The sequence below is a fragment of the Hemiscyllium ocellatum genome, chromosome 31, assembly GCF_020745735.1.
Source record: "Hemiscyllium ocellatum isolate sHemOce1 chromosome 31, sHemOce1.pat.X.cur, whole genome shotgun sequence".
Taxonomy (NCBI): domain Eukaryota; kingdom Metazoa; phylum Chordata; class Chondrichthyes; order Orectolobiformes; family Hemiscylliidae; genus Hemiscyllium; species Hemiscyllium ocellatum.
The window spans coordinates 45,446,923-45,473,746 of NC_083431.1; the positions used below are offsets into that span (position 1 = coordinate 45,446,923).

The 26,824-nt window shown below is 42.8% G+C and overlaps 1 protein-coding gene across 1 annotated transcript in view; it reads left to right on the forward strand.

Annotated features, from left to right (window-relative positions):
- orai2 (ORAI calcium release-activated calcium modulator 2) overlaps positions 1-26,158 on the forward strand; it is a 55,485-nt gene extending 29,327 nt beyond the window's left edge. Inside the window, exon 2 of the mRNA XM_060847887.1 lies at positions 22,979-26,158. Within this exon, the coding sequence (XP_060703870.1) occupies positions 22,979-23,530 (552 nt within the window). The 3' untranslated portion in view covers positions 23,531-26,158. The remainder of the gene's footprint in view (positions 1-22,978) is intronic.
- The last annotated feature ends 666 nt before the right edge of the window (positions 26,159-26,824 follow it).

Here is a 26,824-nt window from a genome sequence, read left to right on the forward strand (position 1 = left end):
GCGTATCATCCGCCGTCATTTCCGCCACCTCCAAACGGACCCCACCACCAGGGATATATTTCCCTCCCCTCCCCTATCAGCGTTCCGCAAAAACCACTCCCTTCGTGACTCCCTCGTCAGATCCACACCCCCCACCAACCCAACCTCCACTCCCGACATCTTCCCCTGCAACCACAGGAAATGTAAAACTTGCGCCCACACCTCCTCCCTTACTTCTCTCCAAGGCCCCAAGGGATCCTTCCATATCCGCCACAAATTCACCTGCACCTCCACACACATCATCTATTGCATCCGCTGCACCCGATGTGGCCTCCTCTATATTGGGGAGACGGGCCGCCTACTTGCGGAACGCTTCAGGGAATACCTCTGGGACGCCCGGACCAACCAACCCAACCACCCCGTGGCTCAACACTTTAACACTCCCTCCCACTCCATCGAGGACATGCAGGTCCTTGGACTCCTCCATCGGCAGAACATAACAACACGACGGTTGGAGGAAGAGCGCCTCATCTTCCGCCTGGGAACCCTCCAACCACAAGGAATGAACTCAGATTTCTCCAGTTTCCTCATTTCCCCTCCCCCCACCTTGTCTCAGTCGGTTCCCTCAACTCAGCACCGCCCTCCCAATCTGCAATCTTCTTCCTGACCTCTCCGCCCCCCCACCCCACTCCGGCCTATCACCCTCACCTTGACCTCCTTCCACCTATCACATCTCCAGCGCCCCTCCCCCAAGTCCCTCCTCCCTACCTTTTATCTTAGCCTGCCTGGCACACTCTCCTCATTCCTGATGAAGGGCTCTGGCCCGAAACGTCAAATTTCCTGTTCCTTGGATGCTGCCTGACCTGCTGTGCTTTAACCAGCAACACATTTTCAGCGCTGATCTCCAGCATCTGCAGACCTCACTTGTCCTTGCTGACCAGACATCCCAATGTGATCTAGTCCCATTTGCCAGCATTTCACCCATATGCCTCCAAACCCTTCAGGAAGATGCAAGATTTCACCTATTGGAAATGGAGGATATGGCTTGGGTCTCTCTTGCCTTGAAAATAGTAAGCTGAGGATGACTTAGTGATTTACAAAAGTACGAAATGTTTTGATAATTCCATGTGTAGGGCTGAGCAAGACTGGATCTCATCAATAAAAGATAATCACCAAGAAATAAAATAGACAATTTTGAAGAAACTCAACCAAGTGAATGGTAAATATGTGAAATTTGCTCCTACAATAATTGTGGTGAGTTAAAGAGATTAATTTAAAGGGAAGCTGCATAAGCACGAGGGAGAAGACATTAGAGGGTCATGAAAGATTTAGATGTCAAAGGATGACTAGAGAACTGAGTGGAGCACACATGCCATTCTGCGCTGGTTGGGCCAAATGGTGTGCTTCTCTGTTGAATGCTAGAGAGTCAGAATACTACAGCATGGAAAGAGGCCCTTAAACTCACTGCATTCACGCTGTTCAGCAGGCATCTAATTTCCCAGCCCTTTGCCTATCATTTATGTGCTTTTGCATGTCAGTTGCATGGTTATTTGTCTTGTGATGGTTCCTGCCTGCTCCATCCTTTTAAGTAGAGTTCCAAATGCCCACCATCTTCTGAGTAAAATCACTTTTTCTTAAATCCCCTCTGAACCTCTTTCCCTTTACCCTCAATCTGCTAATTGATCTCTCTGCTAAGTGGATTAGCTTCTTCCTATCAGCCCTATATCTGTTCCCCACATAATTTTGTGGCCCTCAATCAAGTGCTCCCGCAGCTTTCTCTGCTCTAAGAAAAACCGCACAGGCCTATGTAGTCTCCCTTTAAAGCTGAAATACCCGAGCTACACAACCTCCTAGTGAATATCCACTCCACCCTCTCTAGTAATGTCGCATCCTTCCGATAGTATGACCTGCACATTGATTCGTACAATAATAGTGAGATAAAGTCAAATATCCTACAGGAGGTTTGAGTTGAACATCCTTCTGCTTGCTGGATTTGCAATTTGGTTGAACAGAAAAAAGACTGTTTTGGAAAGGATAGCCTTTATTCTTGTAAGGTGACATTAGTAGATGGTCATATTACAGAGGACTCAGAAATGTGATCATAGCCTCTTTGTGCAAATAATTCTAGGAATGCGAAGTACAGATTTTGATCCTTTTCTTATACTTTCCACATGGTAATATGGATTACCAAACTCATCAAGAAGTACCAAAGCTCTTGAGGACCTGGATTTGAGTAGTGAGCTCGGTCTCCACAGTTTTTTTCCTTTGTGCTCCACTGTATTATTCTTTATTTAAAATTGGGCATCACAAGGAAATCTACGTTAGCTTAGAAATGTCTCACCTTCATTAGTCAACTTCATTAATAGCAGTGAAGTATTACATCGGGGAGAAGACATAACGAAGATTGCATCTCTTATCCATTTGAAGCTGACTGACTTTCCAGTTACTGCATCAAGCTTATTATGGGCTGCGTGTGGCATCCTTTTTAATACTGAGTTTAGCCTTACGTGCCATACTCGGCCATGTTGAAGTTTGAACTTTGTCTTTTGTCCATTTCCAGTCTGTTGGCATGATTTCTTCCATTCAATTCTGGAATATTGCCCCTTATGTCCCACATCTCCACCCACACTTTCTTGCAATAATTAAAGAAACAAATCAAAGTTTCATCACCCCAAGGGTTTGTTTGCCCATCTTGTGCATTTCTGTACTTTCCTTCCAACCCACGCAAAATTCTGTTGCAGTTATACCACATTGTTTTATTTCCTTTATTTTGGGACTGTAGATTAAAAAGGGAAGATTGTGCAAAGATATGGCTGCAGTTTTAAAACTCATGGTTGCTGGAGCACATTGAGAGTTGTGTACAAAGTAGCATTTTTTTCTGGAACAGTGGGAGCAGAATCAGACCCTACAAAGCTAATGGTTGAATAAAGGGAAAAACTGCATGTCTGATTGGCTCCTGATCAGATGACCATTGCTTGGTGTGGGTATTGCAGCAGAGAACTGCATACCCTCAAAGAGAAAAGCATCAATAAGTTTCTCACTGTCTGTCTCTCCTGTGTGGTGATATTAGAAAATCTTCAGTAGTAGCTAGCTTTCAACGCTCCTTTCTTGGCAAAGCTCCTGCTGAAGGAGAAAAAAAATCTCTTCAAAGTCTGTGAAAGGATGAATTCAAACCAATTATGTGCAAACAACCTTGTCTCAACAGCAAAAAACTAAAAAGGAACAGAAAGGAAGAGAAAGAAAGCAAATCGTCGAAGTCTGGTCCACAGGATAGTGCTATGGAACTGTGTTACCCAGAGTTTTTTTTGTTTTTGTTTCCAGGCTAAACATTCATGTTTTGTCTATTTGTAAAGTAGAAATTTAAGAAGGGATAGATTTTGTTGTAGTGCTATACGTCAGCAATTCATATTTCCTAATTGCCATTAGTTCATGCCTAACTTAGAACTTAAGACCATTCTGATCAAAGGCAAACAGTAATCTACATGAAAATAATTACAGTACACTATTCTTCTTAGAGTACAACAGGATTATGGAACTGACACCACCACTCCATTTTCTTCCCATTTTCATTCCATTTGGTGGCATTGTTCTATTACAGATTATGAATGCCCTATAGCTCATCTTCAATATGGCTGTAGGTGGCATCCAATTTTAATTCTCAATTTGGGCATCATGTGGCTTGGAAAAACACTCAACCCTCCAAATAAGCTCCAACTACTCAGCATGTTACTCTGTTGATCTTCCACTTAACTGAGTTGACAGTTGGCTCCCCAGCATCTGTTTCAAACATGGCTGTCAGTTTTAAATCCCACAGTGGCTTCACTTCATCTCAACTTCATTATTTACCAAAAATCTTGCATATCCTCTGTTGCTCCTTCTGTGGTTTAAAACAACCTCTTCAACCACACGAGTCACTCTTCACTAACTGCTTATGTCCACTAATTTCATGTAAAACATCTTGGATGTTTGTTGCATCATAAATATTTCGCAAGTATAAATTGTAATTGCTTAGTACTCTTCCGCACAGTTTATCTCTCATAATTATCTCTAGTTAAAGACATGAAAAGAGCTTTAAGGCCAGTCCAGTTCTTGCACTCAAGGGAGCAACATTTGTGCTTGTAATTATTGTTTTTGTTGTGTGTATCAGCAAGCTACAGTCTGATAAAATCCCAGTGGTCAATTACAAGATGATGCTTAGATTGACTCCTATATAATTTGCAGCATTACACACTCTTGACTCCTATATAATCCCCTCTAATTGCTATTTGAGATGGCTTGTGCCATTAACTGCAATCAGAACATAGAGGATATCTTACACATAATAACAGGCACTATTTGGGTTGCTTTGTGAATGTAATATCTGGTCTGTATTCTACTAATTATCTTGGATTTAGCAAGCCGAAATGGCTTACAATTGTCAAAGGAAATCTTTTGGTATCAGCTCTTGATAGAATGAACGATAATGACCACTGAAGTGAAGGTTTCCTATTTGATTCAGGTGACTCTTCGAGAAGTTTACATGTTTGTATTTTCTTTAAATCATTAATAGAATGTGAGTGTCACTTGTTGATTCAACATTTATTGCCCGTGAACTGAATGGCTTGCTAGGCCAATTTAGAGGACGTTTGAGGATTAACCACAATGCTATGTATCTGAAGTCATGTGTGGATCTAACCAGGTTAGAATAGTGGATTTCCCTCCCTAAAGGACATTAGTGAGCCAGCCAGATGCATATTTGTGATAATTCAGTGGTTACATGGCCGCTAATAGACATTTTAAATCTCAGATTTCTATTAAAATCATATTTTGCCATCTTCCAACTGTATGAATGTTAGTCTGGGATTCTGGGTGACTAGTGACATTACTGTTATATATGACATTATCATTTACAACTAAGTCACTGCTTCCCCTTACCTTGGATACATTCTTTCTTCATTTAGTTCAAAATAAGTTTTGAAAAAAACAAATGCAGTTTAAGTGAAAGGGGTAATTACAAGCTTTTGGTTTGCTTCTGTTGATTAGCAACCTTGATTTCTTTCTCACACACTCTAACCTGTCTCCCTCTGAACATTCTGTACTGCATTCTCTTAGGTCTCACCCTGACTTTATCAAAACTGCAGGTAATGGTGGTTCTGTTGTTTGGCGTCGCAGCATCTGCCTTGCAGAGGCTAATCCTCAATTTCAGATATTTCCTCCTATTTCTCCCAGACCAAAACATCACTATTGGACATCAAGCTGTTATTTCCAGGATCGTCTCTCGAGATATCCTCTCCACAGTTTGCCATCTTACTGTCGCCCAACCCTGCGCATCTTGCTTCTACATTCTTCACAAAATTCACAGATGGCTACCCTAGACTACCCATCATTTCAGCTTGTTACTTCTCCACTGCACTTATTTTTTCTACTTTGACTCTTTATCGCCCCATGTTCAGTGAGCACACAAAACACAACACCCTCTCCGGTGCTACTACTTTCTGCTGTCATTTGGATTGGAAAAATTAATCACTTTTTGCTTCTAGTTCCCATCCTCCTCATCTTCACAGGTCCAGCTTTTGGCTTCACCCTTTCCTGACTTCCTGTTTTCATTTTATGAGGATAAGCAGCTCGCTGGTGTCCACTACAGATCTACTGACTTTCACAGTTACTTTGACTACACCTCCTCATCCCCTGTTTTCTCTAGGGATTCCATTCCATCTTCCCAATAACTGTCACATCTGATTCAATGATACTACCTTTCACTGCCTCTGCCCCCGTCTTTCCTCACTTGACAATGTTTTTCCCCATCTCTCATTTCCTACACTTCTGCCTTCACCCCTTACTCTCTCATAGAACAGAGATAGGATTCCCCTTGTCCTCATTTCATACATACAAGCCTCCACAAGCAAAGAATCATGCTCTAACATTTCTGCCACCTCCAGCAAGATACAACCACCTCTACTTTCTTCATCTTCCTCTACATTCCACTGAGACTATTCATTCCAGCATACCCTGTTTACTCCTCTATCAGCGCTAATACTTCTTTAGACCCTTTCCTCTCAGTGTGATTGCAGAAGGTGTAACACTTACACTTTCCCCATCTTTGTCCAAGGCCCCAACCACACATTCCACATAAAACAGCAATTTATTTATACTCTTATCAATCTCATCTATTGTGTTTGCTGCTTGCAATGCAGTCTCCTTTGCTTTGGCAAGACCAAAAGTAAATTGAGTGACCTGTTTGCAGAACATCTCTTTTCTGTCTAATAGAATGACCTTAACCTTATAGTTGCTTTACATTTCAACAGACCATCTTGCTCCTATGCTAACATCTCAGTGTGGAAGCAGATTTGATGACAATGTTTAAGAGGCATTTAGACAGACACATGAACAGAGAGTAGAGGGTGATGGACCATATTCAGGCAGGTGGGATTAGGTTAGAATAGCATCTTGGTTGGCACAGGCCTGGTGGGTTGAAGAGCATGTTCCTATGCGGCACTGTTCTATGTTAGGCCTGCTGCATTATTCCAGCAAAGCTCAGTACAAGCTGGAGAAACAAACCTCATTTTCCACTTGGGCACTTTACAGCCTTCAGGACTGTAGGACTCAATATGGAATTTAACAGTGTTGTTTTGGTTTTGCTCCTTTTCACACCTATCATTAACATCTATTTTACATCCTCATCGATCCTTACTGCTAACATATCTTTTGCCTTTTGCAATCTGTTTTATTTGCAATCTGGTCCACTTGCTTCTCTTCCCCTTCTGTCAACAGCATAAAAACCACCATTTTCCAAACCCTTTCGGTTGTGAAGATATGCCATATTTGCCTCAGTGCTGTCAAACTTGCTGAATTTTTCTAACATTTTCAGTTTCTGTTATAGATAATGCTTGCTTTAATAGCAAAAGATCCATATGGGACATGTGGAAAAAAAACTTATGCAGCGGTTATGATCTAGAATGCAATGCCTTGGAGGGTGATGATATCAGATATTATAATTATTTCCAATAGAGATTGGGATCTAAATGTTACCAGGAAAAGCAGGCCGCTTGGAGTTAATTATTTAGCTGTTCTAAAGACCTGGCACGGATGTGATGTATCAACTGTTCTTCTGTGCTGTCTGATTTTCTGATTATGGTGCAGCTAGAGACAATTAACGATAGTGCTTCCTGACAAACACAAATACTTAAAGAAATCGTGTTGTGGTAGCACTGGGCAGGCCACACATTAAATGTTTCTGGTGAAGTCTTAACTGTATCAAACTCCTGTCAAGAAATAGACCACTAAGTACTGATTCCTTGAGATAATTCCACAGGCAAGGGAAATGTGCATTAAATATTGCTCTGGGTGAGGACTTTATTGAGCATGGAATGGGGCATTATCATCTCCATGAATCTGTATGGCTGCGTACAAGGCAGTCTGTCACTGGTTTGCTGTATATAACAATATCTTGTATTTATAGGTAATAAAGCATTCCATCACAGAAAAATTTACAGGAAGAAGTGGAAGGATCTTGCTGTCAGACTTCTAACAAATTTACTACTTAACCGTAATGCTTTCTTTACCCTGTACTGGTTGGGTGTAATGGAACAAGGATGTAAGGAATAGGAACAGGATTAGGCCGTCTGGCCCATCAAGCCTGCTTGGCCATTCAATAAGATCATGACTGAGCTTTTCATGGATTCAGTTCCACTTACCTGCCCATTCGCCATAACCCTTAATTCCTTTACTGTTCAAAAATCTATCTATTTTTGCCTTAAAAATATTCAACGAGGTAGCCTCAACTGCTTCAGAGGGCGGGGATCCACAGATTCACAGCCCTTTTGGTGAAGAAGTTCCTTCTCAAGTCAGTCCTAAATGTGCTTCCCCATATTTTGAGGCTATGTCCCCTAGTTCCAGTTTCACCTGCCAGTGGAAACAGCCTCCCTGCTTCTACCTTATCTGCTCCTGTCATAATTTTATATGGTTTTATGACAAACCCCCCCACCCACAACCAAAACTCATTCTTCTAAATTCCAATGTGTGTAGTCCCATTCTATTCAATCTCTCCTAATAAGCCCACCTTCTGAACTCTGGAATCAACTTAGTGAACCTCCTCTGCACCCCCTCCAGTACCAGTACATCCTTTTTCAAGTAAGGAGACCATGATTGTACACAGTACTCCAGGTATGGCTTCACCGGCACCCTAGACAGCTGCAGCATAGCCTCCTTATTTTTAAACTCCAACCCTCTAGTGATAAATGACAGTATTCCATTTGCCACCTTAATTATCTGCTGCATCTGCAAACCAGCAAAATGCAAAATTTTGAAGATACTGAAAATGAAAGCAGGAATTGGAAACCTGAAATTTGAAGCACGTACCTGATAAGTTATCCCTCTTTTTCTCCCGCAGGTGATGCCTGATGTATTGTTTGCCCCATTTTTAGTTTTAGCTGTAACTAAAGAAAATTTCACTTCTTTCATTGAAAAGGTTAATTACCCATAATTAGTCATGTTTGTTTTTGGTATACTTTCTGTTGAAGTGCCCAGTTTTTGATTGGAAGAGAGAAAATCCACTTACACTCATTTTATAAATGAGTGCAGGCCTGGGATCCTACTGACTGATGCCATTTCTCTAAATGAAAAGGAACCTTTCTGCTCATTGTGACTGGCATCACCATGCTACTTGTCCTTTTGAGCTTCATTCAGCCCTTCTTAAGCTCCAACTTTGCTATTCCACATCTTTTTAATTCTCCCTGCATTTGCAGTGAGCCCAAAATTTCACCAACTTCTACTGTATGTTTTTTTTTAAAAAAAAGCACGGAGCGGACCCGGAAGCTGGTGTAGCGCAAGCTTACCTGGGTAAGTTGTTTTCCTATAAAGGCGCGCAGGAGAGGAACCTGAGGCACTACAGAGGTAGAGCCTCCCACCCGCCCTCCTCCTCTCACCTAATAATAAGACCCGTTGTGGTAAGAAGGTAAGTGCTGCATTTTGCTTATTCTTGTGTTTAGACCTAGTTTTTTTAAAGGTTACTTTTAGAGGGATGGCAGTGAAGGCAGTGCAATGTTCCTCTTGCAACATGTTTGAGGTGAGGGATGCCATGATCGTCCCTGCTGATTATACTTGCAGGAAGTGCACCCATCTCCAGCTCCTCCAAGACCGTGTTAGGGAACTGGAACTGGAGCTGGAGTTGGATGAACTTAGCATCATTCGGGAGGCAGAGGGGGTCATAGATCGGAGCTTTAGGGAAGTAGTAACTCCAAAGATTGCAGACAGATGGGTGATAGTGAGGGGGACTGGGAGGAAGCAGCCAGTGCAGAGACCCCCTGCGGCCATTCCCCTCAAGAACATGTGTACCGTTTTGGATACTTATGGGGGGGACGACTTACCAGGGGTAAGCAATGGGGTTCAGGCCTCTGGCACGGAGCTTATCCCCGTTGCTCAGAAGGGAAGGGTGGAGAAGAGCAGAGCAATAGTTATAGGAGACTTGATAGTTAGGGACACAGATAGGCGGTTTTGTGGGGGCGAGAGAGACTCACGTTTGGTATGTTGCCTCCCAGGTGCAAGGGTACGTGATATCTCTGATCGTATTTTCCGGTTCCTTAAGGGGGAGGGGGAGCAGCCCGAAGTCATGGTCCACATTGGCACCAACGACATAGGTAGGAAGAGGGATGAGGATGTTAGGCAGGCTTTCAGGGAGCTAGGTTGGAAGCTCAGAGTTAGAACAAACAGAGTTGTTGTCTCTGGTTTGTTACCCGTGTCACATGATAGAGAGTCGAGGAATAGGGAGAGAGAACAGTTAAATGCGTGGCTACAGGGATGGTGCAGGAGGGAGGGATTCCAGTTTCTGGATAACTGGGGTTCTTTCTGGGGAAGGTGGGACCTCTATAAACAGGATGGTCTACACCTGAACCTGAGGGGCACCAGTATCCTTGGGGGGAGGTTTGCTAGTGCTCTTTGGGGGTGTTTAAACTAACTCTGCAGGGGCATGGGAACCTAGACTGTAGTTTTAGGGTGCAGGACCTGGAGTGTAGGGAGGTTAGGAACCAGGCATCAATCTTTGAAGGAGGGTGCCTGTAAACAGGAAGGTGGCTTGAAGTGTGTATACTTCAATGCGAGAAATATACGAAATAAGGTAGGTGAACTTGCAGCATGGGTTGGTATTTGGGAGTTCGATGTTGTGGCTATTACGGAGACATGGGTAGAACAGGGACAAGATTGGTTGTTGCAGGTTCCAGGGTTTAAATGTTTTAGTAGGGTCAGAGGTGGGGGTAAGAGAGGGGGAGGTGTGGCATTGCTTGTCAAAGATAGTATTACAGCAGTGGAAAGGACGATGGAGGAAGATTCGCCGTCTGAGGTAGTTTGGGCTGAGCTTAGAAATAGGAAAGGTGAAGTCATCCTGTTAGGAGTTTTCTACAGGCCTCCTAATAGTCCTAGAGACGTAGAAGAAAGGATTGCGAGGATGATTCAGGAGAAGAGTGAAAGTAATAGGGTGGTTGTTATGGGGGACTTTAACTTTCCAGATATTGACTGGGAAAGCTATAGCTCGAGTACGTTAGATGGGTCGGTGTTTGTCCGATGTGTGCAGGAGGGTTTCCTGACACAATATGTAGACAGGCCAACAAGAGGTGAGGCCATACTGGATTTGATTCTGGGTAATGAACCAGGCCAGGTGTTAGAATTGGAGGTAGGTGAGCACTTTGGGGACAGTGACCACAATTCGGTGACTTTTACTCTAGTGATGGAGAGGGATAAGTGTGCACTACAGGGCAAGAGTTATAGCTGGGGGCAGGGAAATTATGATGCGGTGAGGCATGATTTAGGATGCGTGGCTTGGAAAAGTAGGCTTCAAGGGAAGGGAGCAATCGATATGTGGAGCTTGTTCAAGGAGCAACTACTGAGTGTCCTTGATAAGTATGTACCTGTCAGGCAGGGAGGAAAGAGTCGTGTGAGGGAGCCGTGGTTTAATAAGGAATTGGAATCCCTTGTTAAAGGGAAGAGGGCGGCCTATGTAAAGATGAAGCGTGAAGGTTCAATTGGGGCGATTGAGAGTTATAAGGTAGCCAGGAAGGATCTAAAGAGAGAGCTAAGAGCAGCAAGGAGGGGACATGAAAAGTCCTTGGTTGGTAGGATTAGGGAAAACCCAAAGGCTTTCTATAGGTATGTCAGGAATAAAAGGATGACTAGGGTAGGAATAGGTCCCGTCAAGGATAGTAGTGGGAAGTTGCGTGTGGAGGCTGAAGAAATTGGGAAGACACTGAATGAATACTTTTCGTCAGTATTCACTCAGGAACAGGACATTGTTGCCGATGTGAATATTGAGTCACAATTAATTAGAATGGATGGCTTTGAGATATGTAGGGAAGAGGAGTTGGAAATTCTGAAAAGGGTGAATGTAGATAAGTCTCCTGGGCCTGATTGCATTTATCCTAGGATTCTCTGGGAAGCAAGGGAGGAGATTGCAGAGCCATTGGCCTTGATTTTTATGTCCTCGTTGTCTACAGGAATAGTGCCAGAAGACTGGAGGATAGCAAATGTGGTTCCCTTGTTCAAGAAGGGGAGTAGAGATAACCTTAGTAACTATAGGCCGGTGAGTCTTACCTCTGTTGTGAGCAAAGTCTTAGAGAGAATTGTAAGGGATAGGATTTATGAACATCTGAATAGGAATAATGTGATCAAGGATAGTCAGCATGGTTTTGTGAAGGGCAGGTCGTGCCTCACAAACTTTATTGAGTTCTTTGAGAAGGTGACTAAGGAGGTGGACGAGGGTAAAGCGATAGATGTGGTGTATATGGATTTTAGTAAGGCGTTTGATAAGGTTCCCCATGGTAGGCTACTGCAAAAAATACGGAGGTATGGCATTGAGGGGGATTTGGAGGTTTGGATTAGGAATTGGCTGGCTGGAAGAAGACAGAGGGTAGTAGTTGATGGTAAAGGTTCATCTTGGAGTGCAGTTACCAGCGGTGTTCCGCAAGCATCTGTTTTGGGATCATGGCTGTTTGTCATTTTTATAAATGACCTGGAGGAGGGGCTAGAAGGTTGGGTGAGCAAGTTTGCGGATGATACGAAAGTCGGTGGAATTGTTGACAGTGAGGAAGGATGTGGCAGGTCACAGCGGGATAGATAAGCTGCAGAACTGGGCAGAAAGGTGGCAAATAGAGTTCAATGTAGCTAAGTGTGAAGTGATTCACTTTGGTAAGAGTAGCAAGAAGATGGAGTTCTGGGCTAATGGTCGGATACTTGGTAGTGTGGATGAGCAGAGGGATCTTGGTGTCCATGTACACAGATCTCTGAAAGTTGCCACCCAGGTAAATAGTGCTGTGAAGAAGGCATATGGCGTACTGGCTTTAATTGGTAGAGGAATTGAGTTCCGGAGTCCTGAGGTCATGTTGCAGTTGTATAAGACTCTGGTGCGGCCGCATCTGGAGTATTGTGTGCAGTTTTGGTCGCCATACTATAGGAAGGATGTGGAGGCACTGGGACGGGTGCAGAGGAGGTTTACCAGGATGTTGCCTGGTATGGTAGGAAGATCGATTGAGGAAAGGCTGAGGCACTTGGGGCTGTTTTCATTGGAGAAAAGAAGGTTTAAGGGTGACTTGATAGAGGTGTACAAGATGATTAGGGGTTTAGATAGGGTTGACCATGAGAACCTTTTTCCACGTATGGAGTCAGATATTACGAGGGGACATAGCTTTAAATTAAGGGATGGTAGGTATAGGACAGATGTTAGGGGTAGATTCTTTACTCAGCGAGTCGTGAGTTCATGGAATGCCCTGCCAGTAGCAGTGGTGGACTCTCCCTCTTTATGGGCATTTAAACGGGCATTGGATAAGCATATGGAGGAAAGTGGGCTAGTGTAGGTTAGGTGGGCTTGGATCGGCGCAACATCGAGGGCCGAAGGGCCTGTACTGCGCTGTATCATTTCTCTTAACCTCAGGTCTGTGCTACAAAGTCATCTCCTGTATTTGCCAGATACCAGCTTTTAAAGCTCATTTTTGCTAGCAGATAATCCAGATAATCACTACCTGTGAATTTTTTTTCTCAACTTAGATGCCCTTTCCTTTATTAAATTGACACAAACATTTGTTAATTTTCAACATATGCTGAAAAAAAATAAGGTGACATCCTTGTGGACAAAAAAGTTCATTTTTCTCCTGAATTGCAGATATGAAAAGGATCCGTGGTTTAACAGTTTATCAGGGGGTTATTTCCATTTGCAGTGCTTCTGTCCTGACTATATTGTGTAAAACGTTTCCTCATTTTGGGGACTGTGCGGTGTATGGTGGTTTTAAAAAATGCTTATTATAAAACTAAAGGTTATTTGAATAAAGTAAAATTGGTATTTATAGTTGTCTTCCAAATACAGGGTTAAACAAATCGTTAATTCTGCATTCTAATTTTGTTGTGGATTGCCTACTATCTCCCACCCTATCTAAACTTGAGCTCATGTGCAACTCTGCCACCCACTTCCTGCCCACTAGTCTCATTTACCCATCACCCTTCTATTTACTGACATATGTACATTTGCAGGAACAATCAAACACTCAATCTCCAGTCGCTTCCATCTTTATAGTCTCTCCATTATACTGATTCTGGCCACTTGAACATCCCCAGTTATTAATTGATCCACAATTGGCAATCAGATATTTAGCTGCAATGCAAGTTCTGGAATTTCCTTGCTCATAATCTGCTCTTTTACTCTTTTAAGCAGTCACTTTAGATCTAGCTCTTGAATAAAGTTTTTCATGATACTGTTTAGTTCTGACGTAGATTTTGTTTTTATTTTTAATATCTTGGCGTGCTTTTATTATGTTAAAAGTCCAATGCAAATGCAATTGGTTGTTCAAAAATACATGAATCTTGACAAAGATGCTTTTATAAAATTTAACGGAAGAGCTTGCGTTTGTTTAGCATTTTTCACAGATCCAGGATGCCCTGAAGAACTTTACAAAAGTACTTCACTGGTTGTAAAGTAGTCACTGGTGTAGATGATATAGCAGTCAGTTTGCCCAAAGAGAGATTCATTTATAAAAGCAGTTAATCTATAGCATTGTTGGCTGAGGAATGGATTTTGGCTACCAAAAAATTCCTCCGTTTTCCTGAAATAGTGCCTTATATCTGCTTGAGAATACAGTGAATATCTTGTTTAAAAGGCAAAAATAAATACTTCTGGGCTACACTAGATTATAAACCTGTTCAGGATAATGGATAAAAAATTAAAATTACTCTATTCCAGCAGCTATGTCACTATGACTGTTTAATCAAACATTGTACTGATCTTTAAAATTATTAATCTGTTTTTTCTTAGTTCTTAAAGCAAATTTGTTTCACCAACAGCAAATTCCATTTTGAAACAGCAGCTTTTCATGTGAATCTGTATTTTTCCATGGTATCTCTGCTGCAGGTTTCCTGTTAATTGTTTGACAATTTTACATACTGACATTTTGAATTTCGAATGATCTCAAACTCATCAAGCGTTTAAAAAAATTGTATGTGCCCAGATTGTGTTTCCACCTAGTTGAGCTTGTAGTCCAAGAAGGATGTGACATTCCTTGTCCAGAGGTGAGGTTACTATGAATGAGTGTGAGGTTTGCAATAAAGGTTTATGCGCAGTATCCTTGTTCAGTCTTTCATTTTCAATGACACCAGTGATATCATTTCAAATAGGAAGTATTGGAAAAGCATAGCGGGTTGATTAAAATACAGAACTGTTAGCCAAGTTTATCACCAAAAATAGTTTGTTGGAATGGTTATGTAAAAACACCCCAGACTTCTATGAATTAAACATGTTTCTTTTTTGTGTATTACTGGCTAGTGTACCATGAGTTGGATAATCAATCTTCAATGTAGTAAATTCTCAGAATGCCCACAATGCCAGTCAGTTTTGATCATGGAACATACACTGTGTGAGTTAACATGAAGATTCAGATCAAAGGTTGTATTATGTTTACTTGCATGTGAAGCAAAGCAAGACGAAGAAAGCATAAACAAGGTATAAAAGCAAAAGTGTGAAGGAGGTGCGATCTCCCATCTCCACCTCCAAGCTCACCTTTGGGGATGGGCATTAAATTTGCCCAAATACGACTCCTTTAAATGTTTGTGACTAGAGTCCAAATGTTTACACCAATGACACTGTAACAAAGTATTCTGTACATCAACCTTCTGCATAAAAACAATCCTAACTTCCTTACAGTTTTAATTTGATAATTGCTTGCCATTCGCTGCTCAATCTGAAAAATTAATTTGTTTTTAAGCACTCTATGAAGATCCTTGAACAATTTCAAAAGCTGCAGTTGCATCTCTCCATAGGTTTTCTCTTGGCCAGTGAAATTAATCCCAGTATCTCATTTGGTTATTCATGCATAACTGTTTCCCACCCTTGGCTTATAGAGTCTTGGAGATTAGCGAGTTTGAGAAGACTTGTAGCTCAAGTTGAGATTCTGGATGTAAGTTTGCTCACTGCGCTGGAAGGTTCGTTTTCAGACGTTTTGTCACCATACTAGGTAAAATAATCAGTGACCCTCTGGTGAAGCACTGATGGTATGACTCAATGTTTAGTGTGTTTAGGTCTCCTTGTGTTGGTGATGTTGTTTCCTGTTCTTTTTCTCAGGTGTTGGTAAATGGGATCCAAGTCAATGTATTTGTTGATAGAGTTCTGGTTGGAGTGCCAAAGAGATGTACAGCACGGAAACAGATCCTTCGGTCCAATTCATCCATGTCAACAAGTTATCCCAACATAATGTAGTCCCATTTGCCAGCAATTGGCACTAAACCCTATTCATATATCCATCAAGATGCCTTTTAAATGTTAAATTGTACCAGCCTCCACCACTTCCTCTGGCAGTTCATTCCATATATGCACAACCCTCTGCATGAAAAAGTTGCCCCTTAGGTTCCTTTTATATCTTACCCCTCTCACCCTAAACCTATGCCCTCTAGTTCTGGATGCCTCTATTCTATGGAAAAGGTTTTCTCTATTTATCCTATCCATACCCCTTGTGACCTTATAAACCACTAAAACATCACTCCTCAGCCTCCGACACTCCAGAGAAAATAACCCTAGCCTATTCAGCTGTTAAGTTTTTTTTTCCTGAGATTCTTATGCACTTGATGCAACTGCAACATGCCAACTTCTGTGAACAACCAAGTTTTATTAAGCACGGTACATTGCAAGCTTTGGAGAAACCCTGAACATTCTTCGCCATGTTTGCGTGTTGTGTCCAGGGGTCTCTGGAGGAACCTTTCAACACACTTTTTTTAATTTCAAAAATATACTTTATTCAGAAATACTTTGATCTATACAACTGGACATGCCGTACATAAGTAAACATTCCATTTCTTTGCATACCGAAACAGAGTAATCATTCCTATTTACAGGTCGGTATGATTTGAGCTGAGGTGCCAGCAGAGCCCAAATGACTACGTGGGCCCCCTGTTCTTCTTAGGCAGACAGATGTTACTCGGTGGTCTTTCCCCACCGCGCCTTGGTGGCAGCTGCCCCAAGCTTCAGCGTGTCCCTCAACATGTAGTCCTGGACCTTGGAATGTGCCAGTCTGCAACACTCAGTCGGGGTCAACTCTTTCAACTGGAAGATCAACAGGTTTCGGACCGCCCAGAGAGCGTCCTTCACTGAGTTGATGATCCTCCAGGCGCAGTTGATGTTCATCTCGGTGTGCATCCCAGGGAACAGACCATAGAGCACGGAGTCCCGCATCACGCGCTGCTCGGGGCGAACCTCGACAAACACCACTGCATTCCTCTCCAGACTTCCTCTGCATAGTCACATTCCAGAAGGAGGTGTGTGACAGTCTCGTCTGCCCCGCAGCCGCTTCGAGGGCAGTGTGCGGTGCGGCTGAGAATCCGGGCATGCATAAAGGATCTCACAGGCAGAGCCCTTCTCACCACCAGCCAAGCCATGTCTTGGTGCTTGTTAGAAAGTTCTGGCAATGAGGCATTCTGCCAAATGGCTTTGACAGTCTGCTCAGGGAACTGCTCGATAGGATCTGCCCTCTCCTTTTCCTGAAGGGTCTCAAGGACACTACGCGCTGACCACCTCCTCATGGACTTGTGGTCAAAGGTGTTTTTCTTCATAGGCTTCTCCACGAAGGACAGGTGATACGGAATGGTCCAACTACTCGGAGCGTTCTGCGGAAGCGAGGCCAGGCCCATCCTTCGCAACACCGGGGACAGGTAGAACCTCAGTACGTAGTGACACTTGGTGTTTGCGTACCGGGGATCCACGCACAGCTTGATGCAGCCACACACAAAGGTGGCCATCAGGGTGAGGGTGGCATTGGGTGTATTTTTCCCCTCGTTGCCCAGATCTTTGTACAGTGAGTCCCTTCGGACCCGGTCCATCTTTGATCTCCATATAAACTGGAAGATGGTCCGGGTGACTGCAGCGACACAGGTTCTGGGAATAAGCCAGACCTGTGCCACGTATAATAGCAATGACAGTGCCTCACGCCTGATGACCAGGTTTTTTCCCGCGATGGAGAGCCACCGTAGTTTCTGTCCAGTTTCTGTCTCACTTTGCTGAAATGCTCCTCCCAAGACTTGGCGCACGCCCCAGCCCCCCCGAACCAAATACCCAGCACCTTCAGGTGATCGGTCCTGACAGTGAAGGGTATCGAGGATTAGTTGGCCCAGTTCCCGAAGAGCATGGCCTCGGTTTACCTTGGCCCCCGAGGCCCGTTCGAACTGGTCACATATGCACATGAGTCTGCGCACAGACAGCGGATCCGTGCAGAAAACGGTGACGTTGTCCATGTACAGGGAGGCCTTAACCTAAAGGCCCCAACTGCCAGGAATAGTCACCCCTCTCAGGCTCGCATCCTTCCTGATGGACTCGGCAAATTGCTCTATGCAGCACACAAACAAGGCACGAGAGAGAGGGCAGCCCTGCCTGACTCCAGATCTGACTGGGAAGCTATCTGATTCCCACCCATTGATTGAGACTGCACTGACAATGTTGGTGTAGAGCAGTCTGATCCAATTGCAGATTCCCTCCCCAAAGCCCATTTTGGAAAGAACATCTCTCACATACCTGTGTGATATCCTGTCAAAGGCTTTCTCCTGGTCCAGGCTGATCAGGCAGGCGTCCAACCCTCTGTCCTGCACGTAGGCGATCGTATCCCTGAGGAGTGCGAGACTCTCAGCAACCTTCCTGCCCGGCACAGCACAGGTTTGGTCAGGGTGAATCACCGACCCCAGAGCAGACCTGACGGTTGGCGATTACCTTTGACAGAATTTTGTAATCCGCATTCAACAGTGAGATTGGTCTCCAATTTTTGAGTTCCTCCCTCTCCCCTTTCCGCTTGTAGATGAGGGTGATGATGCCTTTCCTCATGGATTCACTCATGGTACGTGCCCGAAGCATACTGACATACACCTCCGGCAGGTCCTGGCCAATCAAGTCCCACAAAGCGGAATAGAGCTCAGCCGGTAAGCCGTCGCTTCCGGGAGTTTTATTCTTTTCGAAGGACTCGAGGGCCTTGGTCAGCTCGTCCAGAGATAGCGGCTGGTCCAGCCTCTCGCATGTTCTGTCGTCTAAGACCTCCGAGGTAGAGGACAGGAACAACTGGGAGGCCGTGCTGTCGGTCGGCTTTGCGTCATACAGACTGGCATAGAAGGATTTACTGATTCTCATGACGTCAGCCTGAGATGACGTTATCGAGCCGTCTTCTTCCTTCAGGCTGCTGAGCACAGAGCTCTCTTTGTGCACCTTCTGGAAAAAGAAACGTGAGCACGTTTCGTCCCGCTCCACCGAGCGGACCTTGGACTGGAAGATTATCTTGGAGGCCTCCGAGGCAAAGAGCGAGGCTTGCTGGCCCTTCACCTCCTTGAGGTCCTCCGTGACTTCGACCCCCATCGTCTGCAGCAGGAGCAGGTTCTGCATACTTTCCTGGAGCTGAGACAGTTTTCCCCGCCCCTTACAAGGCCTATGGTTTGTTGCAAAAGCTCTCTCTGAACAAAGGAAACGGTCCTTCCTTTATAGAAAATCTCCACATCACAGTTAGCAATGCCCACAAGACAACCCCCAGTCACTCCCTCACAGTCATCTGCCACTCAAGACACAAAGCAGTGATCACCTCATCCCCCAGAAACAGTGTAATGCAAATCAACCTTAATGGTCAAATCTGTTGCAAATAGCTTTTTTGTAACTATGGAGGAGTAGTCAAATTCCAACTGGAATGTTCTTACTGATTTCTGAATAGGGGATGAAAAATGTAAATCACCCCTGAATGGCAAGGGATGTGAATACAGACCTCCCACATTCCACCGGTAAGACAAAGACACACCACCCTACCCCCAGGGCATTCAATGTCTTACAGGTCAGCAGAGCAAATTAACTCTTTGATATCACACAGCCTCTCCCTATAGCTCAAACCCTCCAACCCTGGCAACGTCCTTGTAAATCTTTTCTGAACCCTTTCAGGTTTCTCTGCATCCTTCTAATAGGAAGGAGACCAGAATTGCACACACTATTTCAAAAGTAGCCTAATCAACACCTTATACAGCTGCAACATAACCACCCAATTCCTGTACTCCATGTTCTGACCAATAAAAGAAACCATACCAAACAACTACTTCACTATCCTATCTGTCTGTGACATTATTTTCAAGGAGCAATGAAACTGAACCCCAAGGTCTCTTTGTTCAGCAACACTCCTTAGGACCTTACCACTAAATGTATAAGTCCTGCTAAGATTGCTTTTCCAAAATGTAGCACCTCGCATTTATCTGAATAAAACTCCATCTGCCATTTCTCATCTTATTTGCCCATTTGATAAGGATCCCATTGTACTCTGAGGTAATCTTCTTCATTGACCACTTACACCTCCAATTTTGGTGTTATCTGCAAACTTATTAACTATATTCCTTATGTTCACATCCAAATCATTAATGTAAAGGACGAAAAGTAGTGGACCCAGCACCGATCCTTCTCGCACACCACAGGACACAGGGCCTCCAGTCTGAAAAGCAACCCTCCACCATCACTCTCTGTCTTCTACCTTTGAGCCAGTTGTGTATCCAAATGGCTATTTCTCCCAGGATTCCATGAGATCTAACCTTGCTAACCAGTCTCCCATGAGAAACCTTGTTGAATGCCTTACTGAAGTCCATATAGATCACGTCTACCTCTCTGTCCTTATCAAACCTCTTTGTTCCTTCTTTAGAAAACTCGATCAAGTTTGTGAGACATGATTTCCCATGCACAAAGCCATGTTAACTATCCCTAATCAGTTCTTGCCTTTCCAAATACCCATGAATTCTGTCCCTCAGGATTCACTCCAGCAACATGCCCAACACCAACATCAGGCTCACTGGTCTATAGTTCCTTGGCTTGTCCTTAACACCTTCTTTAAACGGTGGCATCAGGTTAGCCAACCTCCAGTCTTCTGGCACCTCACCTGTGACTGTCAATGATGCAAATATCGCAGCAAGGGGCGCAACAATCACGTCCCTAGCTTCCCACAGTGTTCTAGGGTACACCTGATCAGGTCCTGGGGATTTATCAATTTTTATGCTTTTCAAGACATCCAGCACTTCCTCCTCTATAGTATGGGCATTTTTCAAGATGTCACCATATATTTCCCCACATTCTATATCTTCCATGACCTTTTCTACAGTAAACACTGATGCAAAATGTTCGTTTAGTATCTGCCCCATCTCCTGCGGCTCCATCCAAAGGCTGCAGTGCTGATTTTTGAGGGGGCCTATTCTGTCCCTTGTTACCCTTTTGTCCTTAACGTATTTGTAAAAGCCCTTTGGATCTCATTAACTCTAATTTTTTAAAATAAAACTATCTCATCCCCTTTTTGCCCTCCTAATTTAAAGCCCGTTCTAGCATGGGTTGTTCCAAATTGTGGATGTGGGTGGAATTATGACCTAAACAATGTATTTCATAAATATTTTGCTTTATCTACCTGTCTCAATTGTCAGGAAATTATGTATTTGGATCCCCTAGGTGTTTGTTCATTCATATACACTCAAACTGAAAACAGTATTGTGAATTACCTCTCTCTTTTCCAGCTTAATTTTCTGCCCTTTTACCTATTGTGTTAACTTGTCAAAGCCTTTTGAAGTTTCTCAGTATTCCTTGCTGCTTGCAAACTGCCTCACTTACCTACCAATGCCCTTGAGAAGGTAGTGGTGAGTTGATTGCTGCTTTGAACAATTGCCCACCAAATGTCGTAGATACACACCCACAGCTGTTAGATGTGGGATTTCCAGATTTTTGACCGGTGAAGGAATAGTATTATAATTCAAAGTCAGAATGTTGTTTGTTTTGGATGGGAACTTAATGTCCTTACTCTTCTGTCATCAGTAGAGTTTGTGGGTTCTGAATATACTGTTGAAGGAACCTTGGTGAATTGCTGTGTTCATGTTGTAGATGATGTTCACTGCTGCTACCACTTTGTGTTATTGGAAGGAGTGGATGGTGGGTGAGTGCATGCGTCTGTTCATGCTGTAAACTAAAATGGGCCTAGTCTTGATCTCTGGGGTGCAGCACTTCCCAGTCTCCAGTCCATTAATGCTCATTTGCTCTTTCTGTCTGTAAGAAGAATCCTATCGATGCTGCAATACACAGACCTAGCTTGTTGTGCTACTTTGTGGGGTAGAAAAGGGATGGACTGTTTGTTTAATAGTTGTGGTCTGTTCCACTAATTATCAGGAGAATTGGTATTGGGAGTTATATCACGATAACTATACAGGTAGCAAGGGGAGAAATCTAACCTGAGAGGGGATTCTTTAGTCAAATTGAATTGGGATTATTTCAATTATGGCCCAGGCAGCTTTCTTTTCACTTACTGACTATTTAAGCTTTACAGCACTGAATGTGTTTCTCATATCGAATAAAAATAGGCAATTCATTTCATGTTTCTGGAAGTGAAAACTGGAGTCGTAGGGGAGAACAAATACCTGAAATCATTTGGTGGTTGGAATCTCTCATCACCTGGTCAAAATTTGCTTCACCATCTCTATTCCTTTCTGCGTTATGGAACTTGAACCTACATCCATGTCCCAGTTCGAAAAATGACAGATTTCTTGTATCTTTTCCCTTTTGGTGACCTCATTCATTGACATAATAACAAATTGTGATTGGTTCCATTACATGTTTGTTATTTTCTGGATGATTTCTGAACTTTTAAAGAATAGATATCAGTCAGTTGTTCATATGGATTCTGACAGGCAATTTAATATCACTAAAATGTGGATGATTAAATCTGATTTTTCAGCGCTTTTATTTTTGGCTCCAGAATTTTGCTGACGCAATGAGCTCAAGTAATACAGACCCTGTAATATTATCCACATAGAATGCTGTAGGACTAGAATGATGCTGAGATATTGCAGTTTGAAGTAACTTGATAATCTTTATAGAATAACTGGGCTGGCAGATTTGGTTCTGCAAATCTGAACTATCTCCCATCATTCTAACAGTTTCGCGGAATGTCCAACTTTTCCTTTGTGGTCGTTGCAGGTTTTTGTCGAGCTGTTGTGGGTTGTTGAACAGCACTCTGAAACAACCTCAGTAGCCTGTGTTAATTCACATGGATACCATCCCACATGTCGAATCCTGTTTATCTTATGGGGCATCATGATCCTGTTGGTCCAAAATTCTGCACTTCTGCATGTTCGCCTGTGCTTATTGTGTTATGTTTTGGCCTTTTCAAAATAAATTTCATTCATTTTTCATTACTACTGTGTGGTTCATTTTGAAATCCTCACTTTTTAATACAAAGTTGTGCATTTCCATTGATATGAAGTGGAAAATTATTATACCAGATAAAATATTTGTGTATTTTTATGTTTGTCTTGGTGACTTGTGTTGGTTGATGCCCTTCATATGAAGCATGCAGTAACAGTATTGAGGACATAAATAGCATACTTAAACTCTGAGGCTACCTCTTTCTGCACATCCCAGTCTGCCCAGAGTGTTTTTTACCTCATCATTGTGAAATTACCTGTATTAATATTGCTGTGGAATTGCCAGGATCTATCAAACAATCCTCAATGAGGTTTCTGTTTTTTTTTGCAGGTTGCCATGGTTGAAGTGCAGCTGGAGATGCAGTACAACTATCCCAAGTTTCTGCTCATTGCTTTCAGTGCCTGCACAACAGTACTGGTTGCTGTCCACCTCTTTGCCCTCCTGATCAGCACATGCATCCTTCCTAACGTGGAAGCCGTCAGCAACATTCACAATCTCAATTCTGTCAACGAGTCGCCCCATGAGCGCATGCACTACTATATCGAGCTAGCTTGGGGTTTCTCAACTGCACTCGGCATTTTACTGTTTCTCACGGAGGTGGTACTGCTTTGCTGGATCAAGTTTCTACCGGTAGACAAAGCTGTGATGAATGATGAGGAAACTGGTCCAGTCCAGGCAGGAAATGGACACACTGGGTGGAATGCAGCTTTGGCATCCACTATCATCATGGTGCCTGTGGGCCTTATTTTTGTGATTTTCACAATACACTTTTACCGTTCACTGGTAGGGCATAAAACAGAGCGCCACAATCAAGAGATTGAAGAGCTGCATAAACTGAAAGTGCAACTGGATGGTCATGACCGGGTCCTGCAAATGGTTTGAAACAGTTGAAAATGACAAAAATAAAAGATTTAATTCCTCGACCATCCTGGGATCTGGGCTTCTACAGAAGCTCTCATTGCAAGTGCCAAGTGGCCGCGTGTTTATTCAGGAATCCAGGTTTACAGCTGTGGCTTTTAGTTATCTTCGTGGTTACAGCACTTGCTGCATTGTCTAATGAAAAAATATACCAAGGCTCATGCAACTTTCTCACTTACCAAATTGAGATGTAAAACTAGAAATCTGAGGTTATCCAAAAATGCTTCAGATTACACAGATACTACACCAACTGCTGATGCAGTATGATTTGAACTAAAAGGATGCTGATTTTGTTTTTAATGTGTAATTCCTTACAGGCGTAAAAACCGAGCTATCACTCCAGATTGAAATGGATGAAGAAATGTTGTTCAATGCCAGGTTTTCCCGAATGCTTGTATGTTTTTTAACAGTACAAAAGTGAATGCAGGTCAGGAGTTTGGCAGAAGGACTAGGTGATGGATTTAATAACTAGGAAAACTGAATGGAAGATCCAGAAATGAGCTTACGGAATAGTGTTTGGCCTGTTTGTCGAATATGGAAACTTATCACTGTAAATTCTTCCCCTCCCTATTCTACACCAAAATTGCTAATAGTGTTTTTTATAAGTATGAAAACAAAACCAGCTTTTGTTTTCTCTGGGTTCTTGCAGGTGTAAACGATACCCAACGTTGCTCCCAACTGGTCTGAAGAGAATTATAGTGAAATAGGGCTGCTACTTGATCTCTGCTTTGCAGCATTACTGCTTTGAGCTAATGGTATCAAGAGCTGGCTGGAATGCAGACCCAGCCTGTGCTCCTTATTTCATGGCAAGGTTTACTAATGCTGCATTGTGATGTGCCATAGTGCCTCCATTTTATTTATTAACAATAAGTGATTCAAATCTTGACATGAATCACCTCTACTGTGATGCCCCAGATAATGATGCATAGGGTGTCCACTGTTCTGATCACAGCAAATAATGTCACCGCTGATGTGGATTGAAATGGAGGCCTGTTGTCTGTTATATCCCTTGACAGAAAGGACAATTGCTCATGACAAAAAAGGGGAAATATTTTCTGATGTAAATTTAAATCCAGCTGTGGGCTATTTGGACATTGCTTACTTAATTTGTATTCATGGGATTGTCCTGCACTGGAGAGCTTAGCCCTTTATTCAGTTAAAATTTGAAGTCTTTTAAAAAATGTCTTAATATCAGAGGTGCCAGTAGTTATTAGCTAAATTTGCACTGCTGCCTCTCAGGTTCCCAGCTTCGGGCAACTGTCTGTATGGAGTTTGCACATTCTTCCTGTGTCTGTGTGGGTTTCCTCCGGGTCCTCCGGTTTCCTCCCACATTTCAAAGATGTGCACCTTAGGTGAATTGGCCATGCTAAATTGCCCATAGTGCCCGGTGCATTAGGCAGAGGGAAATGGGTCTGGGTGGGTTGCTCTTCATAGGGTTAGTGTGGACTGGTTGGGCCAAAGGGCCTGTTTCCACACTGTAGGGAATCTAATCTAATCTAAAATTAGATATCACTTAAAATATGAGTTACAAGAATAAAGGTGATATTTTCTTGTATGGGCTTTTAGTAAATCTGGAGTATTTAAAAGCGGCCAGTTTGAATTATGAATACAAAAAAAAATCAAAATGTGCCCATTTCAGACCCTATCTGTATCAGCTGCCTTTTTCAGAGGGTATGAGCTGATTATGAAAATTGGTGACATTTTATTGTTGAGTCTGACGTGGACTGAATGGCCTTTCTGTGCCGTAATGAAACTATCACTGATTTGTGCTAAGTGTTCTTTTTGAACTGATCCAGCATTTAGTCTTGAAATGTTTAATTCCTGATGAATAATCCCTTTTGAAAGGGAGAGATTTGGCTAGTAAGAGCAATTTCTATCTCAAATTTCCAGGAGGAAATTTGGCTGTAGCATCCATACTTCTCAGTCAGGGTTCAGGAGAGATGGAAATCTGTCAGTTGGACTGTACACATTGCAAAATAGAAATTTTGAGGGCTATGAATTCAGCCCTGTTGCACACATCAAATGAGACCAATTGTTGCACGTTTGCTGTTTTGATGTTTACTTGTACAGCTTTTATGTGCTTAACTACAATTGTGGCCTTTTTACTGAAACTTTTAACTTCATCTGCTTTGATATGCAACTATTTGTGTTTCTTTTAATGCATTATTGTATTCTGTTCCTTGGATCAGGCAGCATGTAATCATTTCTTAAGCTTTCTGTGTACAATGTATTGCCAACTTTATGTTTCATATGTGAACACCTAATTGTCTTAAATCTTTGAGGTCAAAAACTTCTGTTACTTGGATTGGAGAGCACTGAAGTGTGCCCTGTACTTTATTATAAAGCTTATAGTTACAGTAACTTGTAAGACAGGTACAGTTGGTATCCTGTCTGAATTCTGGACAAACAAAGATTTTGTCTTTTTTAAAACAAATTTTCTCTTGTACAGTACTTTATTTACTATTTTCTGCTAGCAAACTTTGTACATACTTTGTATGTGGTACCATTATTGTTTTGCTACCTTGGCAATTTGTCCTGTAGCTGTTGGAGAATTTAAAGTTACATTTCAGACAAAGTATCGCAAAATAAATTATGTAGTGTCAAAAACATGAGAACTTCAATTTCTGACTCGTCATTTTGTGAATAAATTAGCCCATGGTTTTTCCTCATCACATTTTTCTTTAGTACTCAGAGGCTCATGGGATTTTCTGGCTGAGCGAGCATTTCTTTTTGACCCCTCATTCTCACCCCTTGAGAATTCCTTGAACTGCCATAGTCAATTTGATGTAGGTATACTCACAATGCTGTTGGGCAGGGCTTTCCAGAATTTTGACTAGCAGGAGCAAAGGAATGGTGATATGTTTCCAAGTTAGGATGGGGAGTGGTTGTAGGTGCTGATATTCCCTTGTTGCTGCGCCCTTATCCTTGTATGGTTGTGGGTTGTGTGTTTGAAAGGAATTATAGAAAGTGCCTCGGTGAATTGCTGTAGTGCATTTTGTAGACGGTACAAAGTACAACTCAGCATTGACTTTGCTTTGGATGGTGTCAAGCTGTGTTTGAGTTTTGTTGCATTTGCCCTCCTCACGGAGGTGTGGAGCATTCTATCACGTTTTCACCTTATTCCATGTAGATGGTGCACAGACGTTTGGAGGCTGGAGATGCGTACTCACTGCAGGACCCCTAGCTTCTGAACTGCTTTTATGGGCAGTATTTATATGATTACTCCAGTTTGGTTCCTTGGTAATGGTAACCCCCAGG